This window comes from Hibiscus syriacus, unplaced genomic scaffold (assembly GCF_006381635.1).
Source record: "Hibiscus syriacus cultivar Baekdansim isolate YM2019G1 unplaced genomic scaffold, ASM638163v2 tig00111095_pilon, whole genome shotgun sequence".
NCBI lineage: Eukaryota > Viridiplantae > Streptophyta > Magnoliopsida > Malvales > Malvaceae > Hibiscus > Hibiscus syriacus.
The window spans coordinates 472,683-487,871 of NW_024062980.1; the positions used below are offsets into that span (position 1 = coordinate 472,683).

Consider the following 15,189-nt stretch of genomic DNA (forward strand, 5'->3'; position numbering starts at 1 on the left):
GCTAAGGCGATATTAGACTGGACTACGTCTGCATTTTCTTCGATAATTGAGGTGATTGGTGGAATGGTAGGTGGTGGCTTGAGCAAAACGTAATCTAGGTCAAGCTAGTCGAAGATTATCAGTATCCGCTGGGACCACCTCCAGTAATTCTTTCCTTCGAGTGCGTCAAGCTTGGAAAGATCAAGAATCAGCTTACTCAAAGGTGATGTCATATTTGCAGTATATAAATTAGTTTCTAAATTATTGGTAATATTGACTGAAAAATCACACCGTTAGCACTGACAGAAAATAAATAAATAAATAAATAACTTGAATCAACCGAAATTGTGTCATGGTAAAAACTACTACCTTAGAAACTAATTTTCCCCGAGGTGTGTAATCGCTCCAATAGGCGGATTGTCCCCCAAGGTTAGCACGGTCTCTCAAAATTTCATACATCCAAAACCAGAGTGGACTACTGGTGGTATTGCTCCTTTGATCGTCGGAAAGACTCAGAAGCTTAGAAAGCTTTGAAAGAGTTTAGAGATGTTTAAGTGAATTGTAGGGTGAGTTGAGAAGCCAAACGAGCTCTCTATTTATAGGATGCGTCCAGGGTAAAAACGTCCAAGAAAAATCAGAATTAAAATTCTGATTTAATTCTAGAAATTTAAACCTTTGTATCTCCTGATATTAATCATATAAAACTGCTGAAATAACACAATGAACCTGGCCCTCAGCACGTGCAGATTCATTCTGTAAAATCCTGCCCATTTGTAACTCCATAAATAATTTTTTTAACTCTTGTAACTGGCCCATTAACAGCTTGTTCCTTATCTTGAACAAGGTTGTGAAATAGTCCAGGTTCATCCAAACGTTTCTCTCACTAATATTAAAAAATTTTGAATTATTATTTTAGAAATCAATACAAGCAATCATTTAATAATATGTTACCCTCTGAAATTATAGAATTCAAACATACCTATTGGGCACCCTATAAATACCAGAAGAAATGTTCCTTTACAATCCTTTCTTTTGTTCTGTGAATTCCTTATGAATTTTCTCTAAAAAGATAGAATCTGCGCGAACATGTCGAAGACACGTATTGCCACGAGTAATACCTCAACCTCGACCACAAGCCGAGATGAGATGGACGAACGACGGCGGCAGCAATGCGTGAGAAGCCCCTTTGTTCTCCATCACTCAACAAGGAAATGGAGAATGAAAGACTAAAATATCCAATCCCAATGTATTTTCTCACTCAATGTGGGATTGAGCATTACTAACACAGGTTTATTGTGAAAAGAGAATTATATATGTTGGAGACATAAGGTGAACGTGATGCATTAGCATCATTCTACCGAACTTTATAATTCATACTAGAGTCTTTGAGTTATATCGTTAGCCATTATCGTTTACATGTGTAAGAGATATTACCATACTCTACGATTCATACCGAGGCATTATAAAGAGATTTGAATATCCATTATTTTCATAAAGCTTCATGTGATTCAAGAGAACTAATATATCAAAAATGATTATTACAAGTATTGTTGCTAAGTTACATACGGTGTACTGGATATAGATAGCATAATTTACAAGTACAAAAGCATATAGTATGTTCTTATGTAACCGATGTGGAAGTGTTGGCTTAATAGTAGTTATGGTCGTTCATTGAGTTCATTAGAACTCACACCCATTGTTTAACGTGCATATTCTAAAGCTAACTAAAGAGTGAAAGGCACGAAAAGTGAAGAAGAATTCTTAAGACACTTGGTAAATAAATGTCTAAATGTTTCGCATTTGATGTTTTCGTTGGTTTGGACAAACCACATAGCATTCATGGTATGTCAAACATGTTAAATTAGGTAAATGACACGATTTACCTAAAATAACTATAGGCATGCCTAAAAACTAACCTTAAAGTGAATAGTTGGACATTTAATTCTCAAAGCATGAGTGATTGTTAATTGAGTGTTACAAAGCATGGTATATTAATTTCTCTTGAGCTCTTCATTTGGTACTTCTCTTGAGCTCTTCATTGATATGTTTAATTTCTAGTTAATCTAGTTTTCATTTTGGTCCTCAAATCCTAATTGATCTGGAAGTTGGAAATTAGGGTCTCTTAGCTCAAATTGATGGTCCATAAATGAGAATCAAAGAATATTTCATTTATTGGCTTGGTTTTTAAATTTATGATCAATGGTAAGATTAAACCCTAAACCCTTTTTTGGTTAGTCATTTAGGTTAAATTGTGAAATATTGAATTATTTGTGATGATATTGTGATTTATTGTTAGATAAAGATTTGATTGAAGAAGCTACTACCCGAAAGGGGAAATCAAATGCCTCCGAAGTGGTTTAGTGATTTGGGGCATTTCGTAAGTTGTTCAATGGGTGTAGTCATAATCGAGTTTGCTGTCATGTATGATATCTTGGAGTATTTTTAATGATAATTTGAATGATTAGGTTAAATGCTTGAAAAGCTCATACAGAGAAATGTTGGATGGCAATTCATGTATGGTAAGCTTATAGTTAGCTTAGTTTAAGTATATGGTATGATAATTTGTTTGCAAGTTGATATATGTATTCTATATGATGATCATGAATATAAACATGTTAAAGAGTTTCATATGCCAAGTATGTACAAGGATTTTGATGCCTAATCTGAACCAATTGTGGAGCTTAATTCTCAATGATGTTAAGTTATAATTCATGCTATCATGTTATGGAAGTTTAAGTACATTATGTAAATTGACATGAAAAGTAAGCTTAAACATGATATCTAATCGCACTTGTACATTATTTGAGTGAGAGATATGTTGGCATGCCATAGAATCCATTAGCTCATATACGGGTTTATGTATGACTTCGATCGTTTTGGCGATGATGTCGGGATGTGTGTAGTTGGTCTTTGGCGATGGTGGTGAGTATGACCATTTATGTTTTGTTTTGGTGATACTGTAGGGATTTATATATCTATAGTACCTTATGCTCCAAGAAAGAACTAATATGTGTATTTATATATGTATAAGAGTATGATTCAAGTCGATGATATTATATGAGTTATGAAACTGCCATAAGAATGATTATGTTATTTGCTATCCATAGTTATTCAGCGTCTTGTGACTACCTCACTAAGCTATATAAGCTTATGTTGTTTATTTAATGACCTTGCAGGTAAATAGAACTCGTAGATTGTTCAGGATTGCATTTTAAGCATTGCAAGTCACTCTCGATATAATCAATGTAAATGTCATTTGAATGTGAAAAAATTGTGTAAATATGTTTATATGTCATTTTTTCTTGATTATATATGTTTGATGAAGTTCAAGTATAGTTATGGCATGGCTTGATGATGATATGATTGCTTAAGTTCAATGATACAATAATGGTATGAATAATTCTAGATATGCATAAGTTATATTGTATGATCATAATGAATTGGATATATGATGTTTAAGTGCAAAATGTGATGAAAGTAAGCATGATTATTGGGTGATTGTATACATAATTGAATGTGATGCTACTTAGATGTTATGAAGTGATTTTGCAATGTTTGTCAGCATGGTTTAAGTAGCATATAAGACATAGTATGTTTCGTTGGTGTTTGAACATATTTGCTAGGTGAAAATGATCCAAATAGTGCATTTGGTACCGGTATTGTACATGTAGTATTGATACCATAGCTAAAATTGAAATTACAGTAAGTTAATTTGATACCGATATCAAACTCGAGAATCAGTATTGCATCTTGTGGTTGTGTTGAATCTTAGTATCAGTACTGAAATTATGTTCGATGTCATGAGATATCGATACTAAGGTTAAAGTATCGATACACATACAATGATATTGATACCAACGGTTCCAAATAGGTGCATTATTCAAGATAGTCCCTATTTGACATATAAGCAATTTTATAAACTTATAATGATGATTTGACATACTTAAAGGTCACAATTGAGCTATTTATTCATTAATTTGACTTAGTAGATTCTACGGATTAACCTCATTAAATTAGCATTAAATTATATTTAGGTATTTGAACTTTTAAAAAATTATAATTTAATTCCCAAGAATGATATCATTTTGAAATTTGTTAATGATTGATGAAGTCTTATGATTTTTGGTTTAATTTAGATTTGTTTTCAAATAATAATACTTAAATTTAGTAATAATCAAAAATCAAAATTTAAAATATGATTTTTTTTTATAAATATTAGATGAATACAAGATAGTATATGTCCAAAAACTCTCAATCAGTTGACAATAAAATCTCATACTCCTATAAATGCTCAGACACGGGATCTATAGGGAGAATAACAAGTCCCTTAACCAGTAAGGTTGTAAATGAGATGATACAGATAGTGAACTACTCGAGTTTGACTCGATCAAAGTTTGGTCAACTCTCAAATGTAATGAACTCAATTCTAGCTCAAACTCAACTCAAGTTCTTAAAGAATCGAAATGAACTACTTGATACTCAAATAAAAAAATGACAAGCAACTCAAATAAAATAATATATTAAATTTTAATCTTTTTAAACTTAAATTATTAATAATATTAATATTTATATGTTTTTTTAAAAGTACAATATAAGATTTTTTATGATACTTAAAGTTCAAGTTCGAGTTTGAGTTCAAGCTTCAATCGAGATAAGTCTAAGAATGTTTCGAGTTCAAAAAAATTTTAGCTCGAGTCAAGCTTCAATTTTTTTTATTTTGAGTCGAGCTTGACAATTTTAAATATGCGGATTTTCAAGTCGAATCAAGCTCATCTTTAAACTTTTCAAGTCAATTCGAACTCAAAAAAAACCCGAGCTCAACTATACTCGTTTACATCCCAACAAACCACTACTATCCAAAGCTAAACACGGGATTTGCCAACGGACTGCTTACATCACATATACATCTTATACGTCTTCATCTTCAATGTTGAGGCATGACCACCTTTCTGTCCATTTACAGCCCTATTTGAGGGGCAAAAGGAGGCGTATTTTACCAGAGAAAATTGTTTGCATACCTTGTTACAAGTGCAATCCTTAAATCCTTAAATCAACATTGCTCAATCTTCATCGGAATCATGAACAATGCTAGACCTTTTCGCCCTCTTGATAGTTGGGACATCAGCAGCTCCATCATCATCAGCAGCATCGGTTTCAGACTCCACTTGTTCATGTGACAACACCTTATATGAACCATTTTCACCATTGTTGTTGTCATCTTCAGAGTCGCTGCATGTTTCGTTCTCATTGTCATTTCCATGTCCACCATTGGTGGGAACATCTTGTCCTACAACATTTGTTGTTGGGTCCAAGATTTTGAAGTCTCGTGAAGTGCTGCGTTTAGCATGTTTCAATAAGTTCATCTTCGTGGCTTTGCTGAGTCGAATCAGATGTTTTTCATAATCTTCAATCTGAAATATCAGCTCCGGGATGCATTTGTTCTCCCTCTTGATCTTGTTTACCATTCCTTTGCTGTTTGTGCTCCCTTGTTGAGCCTGCAACTCATATTTATATCAATGAGATCTAATTGTTCAAGCAAAAATCACAAGCAAAACTGAATAAAAGACTAGGGGTGTAAAAGGTCAAGCTCAGCTTAAGCTGCATCAATCTCAAGCTCAAGATCACTCGAGAAGCTCTGCTTTAGCCTGATCAAGTTTCACTTCTAAAACTCAAACTTGATTCAAGTGTTGAACCCTAAACCAAGCTCAAGTTGTAAGATTTTCAACCTTCGAGCTTGGCTTTAGCTCGAGCAACTTGAGCTTGGGTCCATTTTCGAGTCGAAACCGAGTAGCTTGTGAGCATAGATTCACTATTTACACCTGTATAAGAAAACAGCAAAAATGGCAGCAAGAGTTAGTTATATACTTGTTGCATCTCTGCCACGAAGTTATAGAGTGGAACGGTGAGCTCCTTGCAAGTTAGTTCAACAAGCTTCTGGAATTGAAGGCTTGGTAAGAGCTGCTTGTGACCTTTAGGAGCAATCCTGAGCTTTGAAATCTGAGCTAAATTCTTGTAAAATCTTGCAGTTAATCTAAGAAAATGCTCTGCTTGACTATCTGTATTGTATAAGATCATAAATTCAGTTTGAAAAATGAGGGAAAAGTTGAGATTTTGACGCTAATTGCAAAGTTCATACTTACCCTTGAGGCTCATCAAAACAAAAGAAGATAAAAGCTCGACAACAGCTTTAACCCTCGAATAAACATTTTCCTCGAATACAAAACCCGGATAACACTCTCTGTTCTGGCTTTGATGAATGGTTCTGTGAGAAAATTGTGAAGCTGACTTTAGTTTTTTAGTTGACCAATCCATGTCTAAAATGACAGTGTCTGTTATTTGAAATAGACAAGAAGCTATAGCACTGGCTGTTGATTGGTTTATGACGAGGTATTCCGAGACTTGAGATGAGTCGCTGTTGTTTGATCCTATAAACTTTAGTAGCTCCTTTAACATGTCTTGAGCCACAAGCAAATCTGTTGGTGGTGAGCTCAAATTGATGGCTAGTCTAACCATGGTTTTCGCAATGCTAGAGTTCGTTGTCTTGTACGATTTGCAAGTATGAATAGCCCAATCTCCATGAGAGTTTGTCCATTTGCAGGGCAATTTGTGACAAATCATCAACATGACATCACAAAGAATCTGAAAAACAAAGAATTACTCTTTGATTGTTTTTGTTTCTAAAAGTAACACCACTTTTAATCAAAGGAAATAATCATTCATACCTCAACAGTACGAAGAGCTGATAGTTTCACAAGATCCATGAGCAACGGCTTCAAATATCTCCGAATGAATAACTCTTTGCTTCTTATATCTTGGTCATCAATTTCAGAGGCTTGATCACATTCATCATGCAAATCAACATTCTTGAGTTCAGGAACCAACAACAGATTTTCAAGCAATTGAGTCAAACGAGAACCGCTCAAACTGATTGTTATCATTTCCTTCAGGGAAAGTAAAGCAAGATGGAGATATTCCTTTCTTCCCTCAGAATCTTTTTTCCCCTTGCTTTCTTTTTTCTTCTGACTAGTTGTGACATTTGAACCCAGTTTGAGCAAAAGTGTTAATCTAAGCAAAGGAGGCCCCAGCATATTGATTTCCCCATAGATCAACTTCTTCACCGGATCATCATTTCCCTTGGTGACTAAAGATTTTACATGATGAAGGGAAGCATTCAAAGCAAACAAAACAATCTTACAACATGTTGATGTCTTGCTCAAGGATGACTGGCTATGATTCTGTGAAGCTGCTTCGATGTCAGAGCTTTCCATACTGTATAGCTTCAGTGCTATTAGCAATAACTGATAGATGCTTGACGTTGCCAAGAAAGGGGTATGCTCTTGTGTCAATTTGGTGTTGCCTGAGTCAAGGTTATCCGTTGTATCATTTGCAGTAGCTCGTAAATTTGGTCTTTTGCCAGCATTGCTTTGTCTTGAAGTACTTGCCTCCTTTGCCAATGAATCATGAAGGTCAATAAATTGAATAATCTCCTTTTCAAGTTCAACCTTCTTTTGATCCGTTGCTTTCTCCAAATCCATTGCAATGGCATTCAATACCACCTCAACAACTCCAGACAAAATTAACGCGCAACATTTCCGTTTCTCTTCAAGAGCAGATACAGAGCCATCATGAGTAGATGCAGAGCCATCACGAGTACAACCAAGAATGTCTGTTTCAATATGAACGTGACAGAATTAGTAACAAGCAAGAAATATAGTTCAACTAAAACCAGCAGAGTCTAAAGCCATTATATCCTAGAAATTAAACTATGGTACTATTAGTAAGTCTTCTTTTTGTCTTCTTCATAATTCATATCCAAATAAAAAGATAAAAACAATATAAAAGTTTTAGAAAACTTTCAAACCTTCCAAATTTGCATTTCTTAGAAATTAAAGTACGGTACTATTAATAAGTCCTGTTTTCTTCATAGTTCATATCCAAATAGAAATGTACAAACAATATAAAAGATAGAAAACCTTCGAACCTTCCAAATTTGCATTTCTTAGAAACTTTCGAATCTTCAATAAAGCACCAGTAAACACCTCAGTAGACATGTTCCTAACATCCTGCAGTAGTTTCAGATTATGAATTTATGATATGAGACTCCATTCTGTGACTTTTAGATAATAAAAAAATCATATTTCATCTTCAACACCATGGATTGAGTTCAATGAGGACAATACCTCATTCTCTTGAGAAAGGGAGAAACCGAAACACGCCCCAATAGAATCCAAGGGTTGATTGGTTTTGCCATGTGTCTGAAGAAGCAAAATCCAGGAAACACAAGAAAGAAGGCTATCCAGGGGCTCCTGAATAATTACTTTGCCATTTTCCAACCTAATGCAAGAGCTGACTCCTAATTGGACATCTGAACCCTGTAGAGATCGTATTTCAAGTCAAATTTTCAACTGCAGGATTTAATAATGACATAACCACACATCAATCCTCTAATTTGCAACATGAATAACAGTAACACAATATGTTCTAAACTTAGGACATATGTTACTCCAACTTGTCATTTTCTGTCTCTGTCAAGTGCCCAAGTCTAACAGTTTCCAACACATATTCAAACATGGATATTAAGGTCCAATCCTCCAAATATAAGGTAAAACATAGAAAAACATTGAGCGTACCTAAACACAACTTTCACCTTTGAGTCCAAGTAACTTAGTTCAGGATTACTACAAGCTTTACATAAGGAAATTTTGAAACTTCAATAACTACCTCTTTGAAAAACTGCAGAAAATGAGGTAAGAGAAAATCAAAGACTAGCCCTCCAATTGCCGGATCCGCTAGAACAAGCTTCACTAGTCCTTGATACATCACTTCCTTCACCTTTGCCTAAATGCAGCAATTTCACACCATTTAGACACATACTTCAAAAAGATAAAATAAAATAAAATAAACCCTGTAAAGTTAAAATATAAAATTACCTGCTGATATAAACATCTCTGCAGCAAAGCACTCAACTCCTGAAATAGATCTCCCCCCATACTGCAAGGTATGTCAGCTTGCTGACTGCAGCTTGCTTGACTTGACGAGTCCTGGAGAGAAAACAAGCCACCCTCCTTAGGTTGCTTCTCTGCAAGTATAAGTTCAATAATAGAATTTGTTGCTGCAACACGAACTGTATCTTCTCTTCTGAAAAAAGCCTTGCGCACAGCCAAAATAGTGTAATCCTGGAGGGTCGAAGCAAACAATTAAATTATAAGCGTTCTACATATGTGGTAAATCTTTCACTTAAAGATACGACACTGATCTTTGGGATTGCAAATCACTGATCAGAAACTGAAACATAAACACTAACAGATTTACTTGAGGCAAAATCAGATTTCTCTATTCTAGAAACATTATGTTTCTTATAAGTAACTTCATAAGTTAAAAGCAGATTGTCTATGCCCATTAAACAGTGCTTGAGATATTTACCCGAAGATCACGGCTGAATCTGATGAGAGGCAAAAGAGCACTAACAAGATAAGAGGCAATTTTTCCATCCATGAAAGTGAAGTAATCCAACAATTCCTTAAGCCGAGGAACATGTTCCAACATAGGGTAAGGATAACACTGGATGAGATGACAAAGCAGCCTGCATATCAAAACTTATCAGTAACCAAAAATCAAACAAAACTCAACATTTCATTTGTTTGCAGTTACCTTATTATCAGCCTACTCAACTCTGGCTTCAAAGAGAGAATGTGAAACTTGATTTGCTCGATAATCTGTGACAAAGCCTTTAAATCAAGTACTGAAGCAAGTTTAAAGGAAGAAAAAAAGTACCAACTGATAAATTTCAGGGGGGAAGGAGATCATAGTTCCTAATAATTGTTACTAAATGTGCGAACATGTTTCAAACCAAAATTCACAAACAATGGCTAATAGAACATTGAAAGTTGTCAAATGTTCCTCAATTTCTGAAGGAAACTGCATGATACACAAGATTCATAAGATAAGGGGAGAGAGCAGCAAAAGGGAAAAGAACAAAAATGATTACTAGTCTAACCATGGACTTCTATATTTACAACCAAACAATTTCAATTCTCAAGCTTCATTGTCAAATTCTTGATTTTCTTCTCTATCTTTGGTCTTGCATGTTGATAGCTTTATACAAAAAAATACATAGTCTAACCATGATTGCAGAGTTAAACAAACCTCATTTCTTGCCATATCATGAACCTCAAATAGAGTTTTCAGCATCTGAATACCAAGATCTTCAATGCCAAGGAGACCATCAGAAACGCTGAGCACTTTGCAGTTTGCCTCCTCAACTGACTCTAGCAAGATAAAACCAAATTGCAAAATACTAGGCACCATCTGCTCCCTCCCATAGTTGCTCTCATTTACCTAAACACCATCACAATGATACATAATGCAAATTTAGATTTATCATTACATGATTGGAACATAATTCATGGGGGAAAGAAGGAAATTACAGCTCTTAACAAGGACTTTTCGACCACTGTAACACTACTCAGATATTCTTCCTTGATATCATCTGGTATCCATTTGCATTCTCTAAATGAAGGAAAAAATCACATACACATTAATCAACTACTAGCATAATTCAAAGGTTAACAGAAGATAAAAATAAACTTTAAGCAGATTGGTCCCTTACTTGGTGAATTTATAGTCACGGTAAGCTGTAAGCAATGCTGTTTTCAAAATAGCCATTGAGCTTTCACTGAACCTCCGTACCCTTGACACCGACAATAAAACAGCCACCGTGAAATGATTAAAAGCTCGAAGATCTGATTTGACTAGACCCAAAACCTCTTTCCCCAATGAAGGATCCTGCTTCACCGCAAAATTAACATGCAACAAAACAGTCCCCTCAACTTGCCTAACTGTTGAAGCCATTTTTGAACCCGATTTAGACCCAAAAAACCACACAATCCCTTCAAGAATCTCCCTTTTATTGAATCCTTTTGAAGCCAAAACTAATAACTGATAAACAATGGAAGGCAAATCCATCAAATCCACACTTTTAATCCCCGCAAAAACTTTCTCCAAAAACTCCTTCCCTCTCATTTTATCAAGAAAATTAAACTCTTTGGCGATGGAAACCATTTTAAGCAAAAACCCTTTTGACCATTGGGAATCAAAAATCTTGTCCACAATCGAATTCACGTAATCCCCTCCCTTTTCCTCCCCGTTGCGAATAAACTCAAAACATTGAGGCAAAAGATCAAATAGTTGGCAATCATCTACTGTAACAACCACTGGTAGACCTGATACAACCGAATCACTAACTGACTTGAGGTCGTCCAAAGGGATATGGATCAAAAGGGTATGGAAAAAAGTGATTGTTTTGAGGGAATTTGAGTCGTGGGGAAGCGAAGGGAATATTCGAGTGTATGATGAGAGAAGAGAAGAGAGCAAAGAATAGACAGCGGGTGTTTCAGGAGAGAGGGAAATGAGGGAGAGGAGGGAGGTGACGTATTCGGAAACGGCGGAGGAGGGAGAAGGAGAGGCGGCGCGTGAGTGGAGGTAAGAGAGGAGGAGCTTGTGAGAGTGGGGAGAGAGGAGAAACGGAGGCAGGGAAGTGTTGGATTGCTGGTGGCTGTTCGAAAATTGTTTTCGTTGGGCTAAACGGACGATATCGACGTCGTTCAATGGCGGCGCTTCCGTTTCCATGGTGGCCATCGGCGTAATCGGATCCGTTCAGGGAATCTCTCTCACTATCTTTTATCTGTATTTCTCGAGGCGGGAAATTTGGAGTTTAAGCTTTTGCATATTGTCCGGGAAGTGCCATTTAAAAAAATGAGCTAACTTTATATTAAAAATCTCAAATAAATAATTATTTAAAGAAATATAATCATTCAGAAATTATTTGAAAGAGTAATCCCCACATTGTTTACATTGGACGACCACGCAGGTCACAGCCTGTAAATTGCATGTTAAACTCTCGCACCATCCAACACGTGAGATACATTCGACATAAATTCACTTATATATTATCTTATATTCACCTTAAATTTATAAAAAAAATAATGATTAAAATACTTTAAAAAATTAAATATCATTGTGACTACTTATATAAAAAATTAAAATTAAATTTATCATTATTAAATATTTTTATATAGATATCTAGAGCTTACATATGACATAACATTAATAAAAGATATTTAAAGTATCTAAATAGAAATATTAAAAAAATAATATATTTTAAATACTTAAATAAAAATAGTTTATTTTAAATAGTTAATTTGATTAAATATTATTTCAGTGTTTAAATAAAAATATATTTTTAAGTTTTAAAATTTTATCTCTAGAGATATCGAATTCTAATATAATTTATGCAGTGGTATGAGTATTTATTGTCAAATGATTATCAATCATTGAACGGATATTACCTTATATCCACCTCATATTTATAAAAAAAATATAATACATAAAAAGGATAAATTGAATATTTAGTATCCCAACTATCACTTTTATTTCATTTTGGTCATCCATCTATTTTTTTCAAAATCATACCTAACATTATTTTTTAATTTCATTTCACTCACTTATTTTTAAAAAATTAACATAATTGTTGATGTGAAATTTTATTTTTTTAATGAAATCAAAACTAAACATAAGGTATGATTTTGAAAAAGGAATAGTTGATGACCAAATTGAAATAAAAGTCATAGTTACGTACTTAACGTGTATTTTACCCAATAACAAATATCTTAAACAAAACCCATTCTTATCCGAACGGTATTTCATTTTCTTTCCATCTTATCCGAAGGTTACACGTCTACACTTACGTCACAGTTTCAACCATCTATCTAAAACGTAGCCATCAACAACATATCACCTCATCACTTATGTATTCTGATTTATTTAAGGGTAAATTACAATTTTTTCTTTTCTTTATTAAACTTTATCTTTTTCTTATTTTATTTATCGTGTTTTTAATTTTTTTATTTTATTAACTGAACTTTATAGATTGAATTATTTTGCTCACTTTACCATTAATTTTCTAACAGTATGATGACGTGATACAATCATCAAAACAAAATCGTTTTGAAAAACTCAAATATACATCAAAATGATATCGTTTCAAATTTTCGACTACCACGTCATTTTTTATTTCGGCCACCGTCTATCGTTGTTAATGGTGGGCGTTCGGTTTCAAAATTCATAGGTCGGTCCGTCTTGACCCCGTGAGTCCAAATATGATGATTGTTTCATTGGAAAATGTCCCAAAATTTGTGAATCTCGATTTAAATGTTTCGACTTCCTCACTTTTAATCTTCAATTTATGGACTTCGGAGTAAGTTCCGATAAAATAGAGGTCGGATTCAGAATCAAGATGTCGAGGCGAAGTGACCCATGAAATTTGGGATCGAATGACCACCATCACGACGGTTAACGGTGGGCGGCAATGACATCCGAACACCTTCTGTTTTCATTTATAGTTTGGTGAGCAAAACAGGATCGAGAGTAAGCTTTAGTGAGGAATGACGTAATTTACCCTTTATTTTTTAAATTATTTTATATTAAATAATAATAAATGAAACATCATCACACTGTTAGAGAGTTAACGACAGAGTGAGCAAAATGATTTAATCTATAAATTTCTGTAAGCGAAATATAAAAGTTGAAAATATGATGAGTAAAATATGAGAGAGAGTAAAGTTCAACTAGGAACGACGTAATTTACCATTTATTTAAATTAATCTTATTATAGGCACATATATTTAGTGTATATTATTATAATAAAATATGAATAAATTAAGTGACAAATTATGTTATAAAGTCATAAGATATTAAAAATATCATAAAAATAAAAAGTGTAGATATTATTAAAGTTGTATTTATAATTTGATGAGGGTTAGAGTTATAAGTACATACATTAACTTATTCTTAAATCAGTTATATAAAGAGGTTATGGTCCCCAAGAAATAAATCATCTCTTATTTTCTCTTATCCCGCTAAAGAGTTTATACTTAAGGAAATTTTATCTTATTAAAAGACCACAACCAAATATATACTCAATAATTTCAACTTACAATTAATTCAACTACGTTTCCGCATCTAATATTTATGATGATTTGACATGATTAAATTTTAGTTTGTTTATATATATATATATATATATATATTACGATTTGATTCTAATAATAATTTCAATAATTAAAAAATAATTATTACTTTTATAAATTTAGGATTTGAACACATTATTCGTAGGAATATTAAAATATTTATTATTAATTAATTAAAAAACCCGAAAATAATGACTCTAATCTAATAAAAAAATGGCGGGCCATATGCTTACGACGTGGGGCTTTTCTAGGTTAGGTGGATATGATATTGCGGACTTCAAGAGAAAAATAATACTAAAATAATTAAATGAAGTTGGGGCTCCCCATATTTTTATTCCTAAGCAAACCGCGTGGACAACACCGCTTTGGCAATTACCTATGATTGCCTTCTAACAATTCCATGGATTTTGTTATTTATAAATAAAAGAATATCATTACGGGTGGGGGAAAGTGCAGATTTCACTCGCCAGGAAAATCGAGTGAGGATCTTAAACGTTACTTATCCGACATTTTTTTTATTTTAAATTAAATTAATTATAAAATAATATATATTCTAAATATTATTAATTATTTAATAATAAATGTTCAATTATCTTACTGTAATCATTGGTACTCGAACTTGTAGCATTTAAAAACAACAATAATTCTTTTAACCACTAAGATAAGATGGTTCGTGTCATTCAATATCTTATCTAACTATTATTATATTAGTTTTCTTTATTATAAGAATATAGTTTAAAATCTTTTATACATTTTTAATAAAAAATTCATTTATACATTAAATATTAATCGACGCAAATCAACCCATATCATAATATCAGAGTAATTTAATCACTTTCTAAGACGTGAAATAATAAGGATTAAAATTATGGGATTTTACAACACACTTAAAATCATTTTTCTTTTTATTGTCGGCCATGAATTGCTTTCATAATTTAACCTTATGTCGGCTCACCTATTATATATATATATATATATATATATATTCAGTGACCGATTCATAAATATTTTTAGAGTGAAAGTATATATATTAATCACATTAAAAATTTATACAAAGTGGGTACAACTAGAATTTTAGGGTGAACACGATATTAAAATATGTAATTATTCAAAGAATATTCGAATTTCAGGGTGAGCATATGCTCACCCTAGATCCTTATTGGACTTGCTAATTTTTTATTAA

At 33.2% G+C, this 15,189-nt stretch overlaps 1 protein-coding gene across 1 annotated transcript; it reads right to left on the bottom strand.

Moving 5' to 3' along the window:
* Nucleotides 1-4,834: 4,834 nt before the first annotated feature.
* Nucleotides 4,835-11,616, bottom strand: LOC120152599 (Fanconi anemia group I protein). The gene is made up of 13 exons (XM_039164796.1): nucleotides 10,589-11,616; nucleotides 10,407-10,488; nucleotides 10,126-10,317; nucleotides 9,631-9,695; nucleotides 9,403-9,562; nucleotides 8,910-9,155; nucleotides 8,701-8,817; nucleotides 8,160-8,351; nucleotides 7,961-8,042; nucleotides 6,702-7,645; nucleotides 6,120-6,618; nucleotides 5,845-6,035; nucleotides 4,835-5,474 (listed from the first exon to the last, which is right to left on the bottom strand). The coding sequence occupies exons 1-13, from the start codon at nucleotides 11,614-11,616 to the stop codon at nucleotides 5,040-5,042; spliced, it is 4,233 nt and encodes a 1,410-aa protein (XP_039020727.1). The 3' UTR covers nucleotides 4,835-5,039.
* Nucleotides 11,617-15,189: the final 3,573 nt, after the last annotated feature.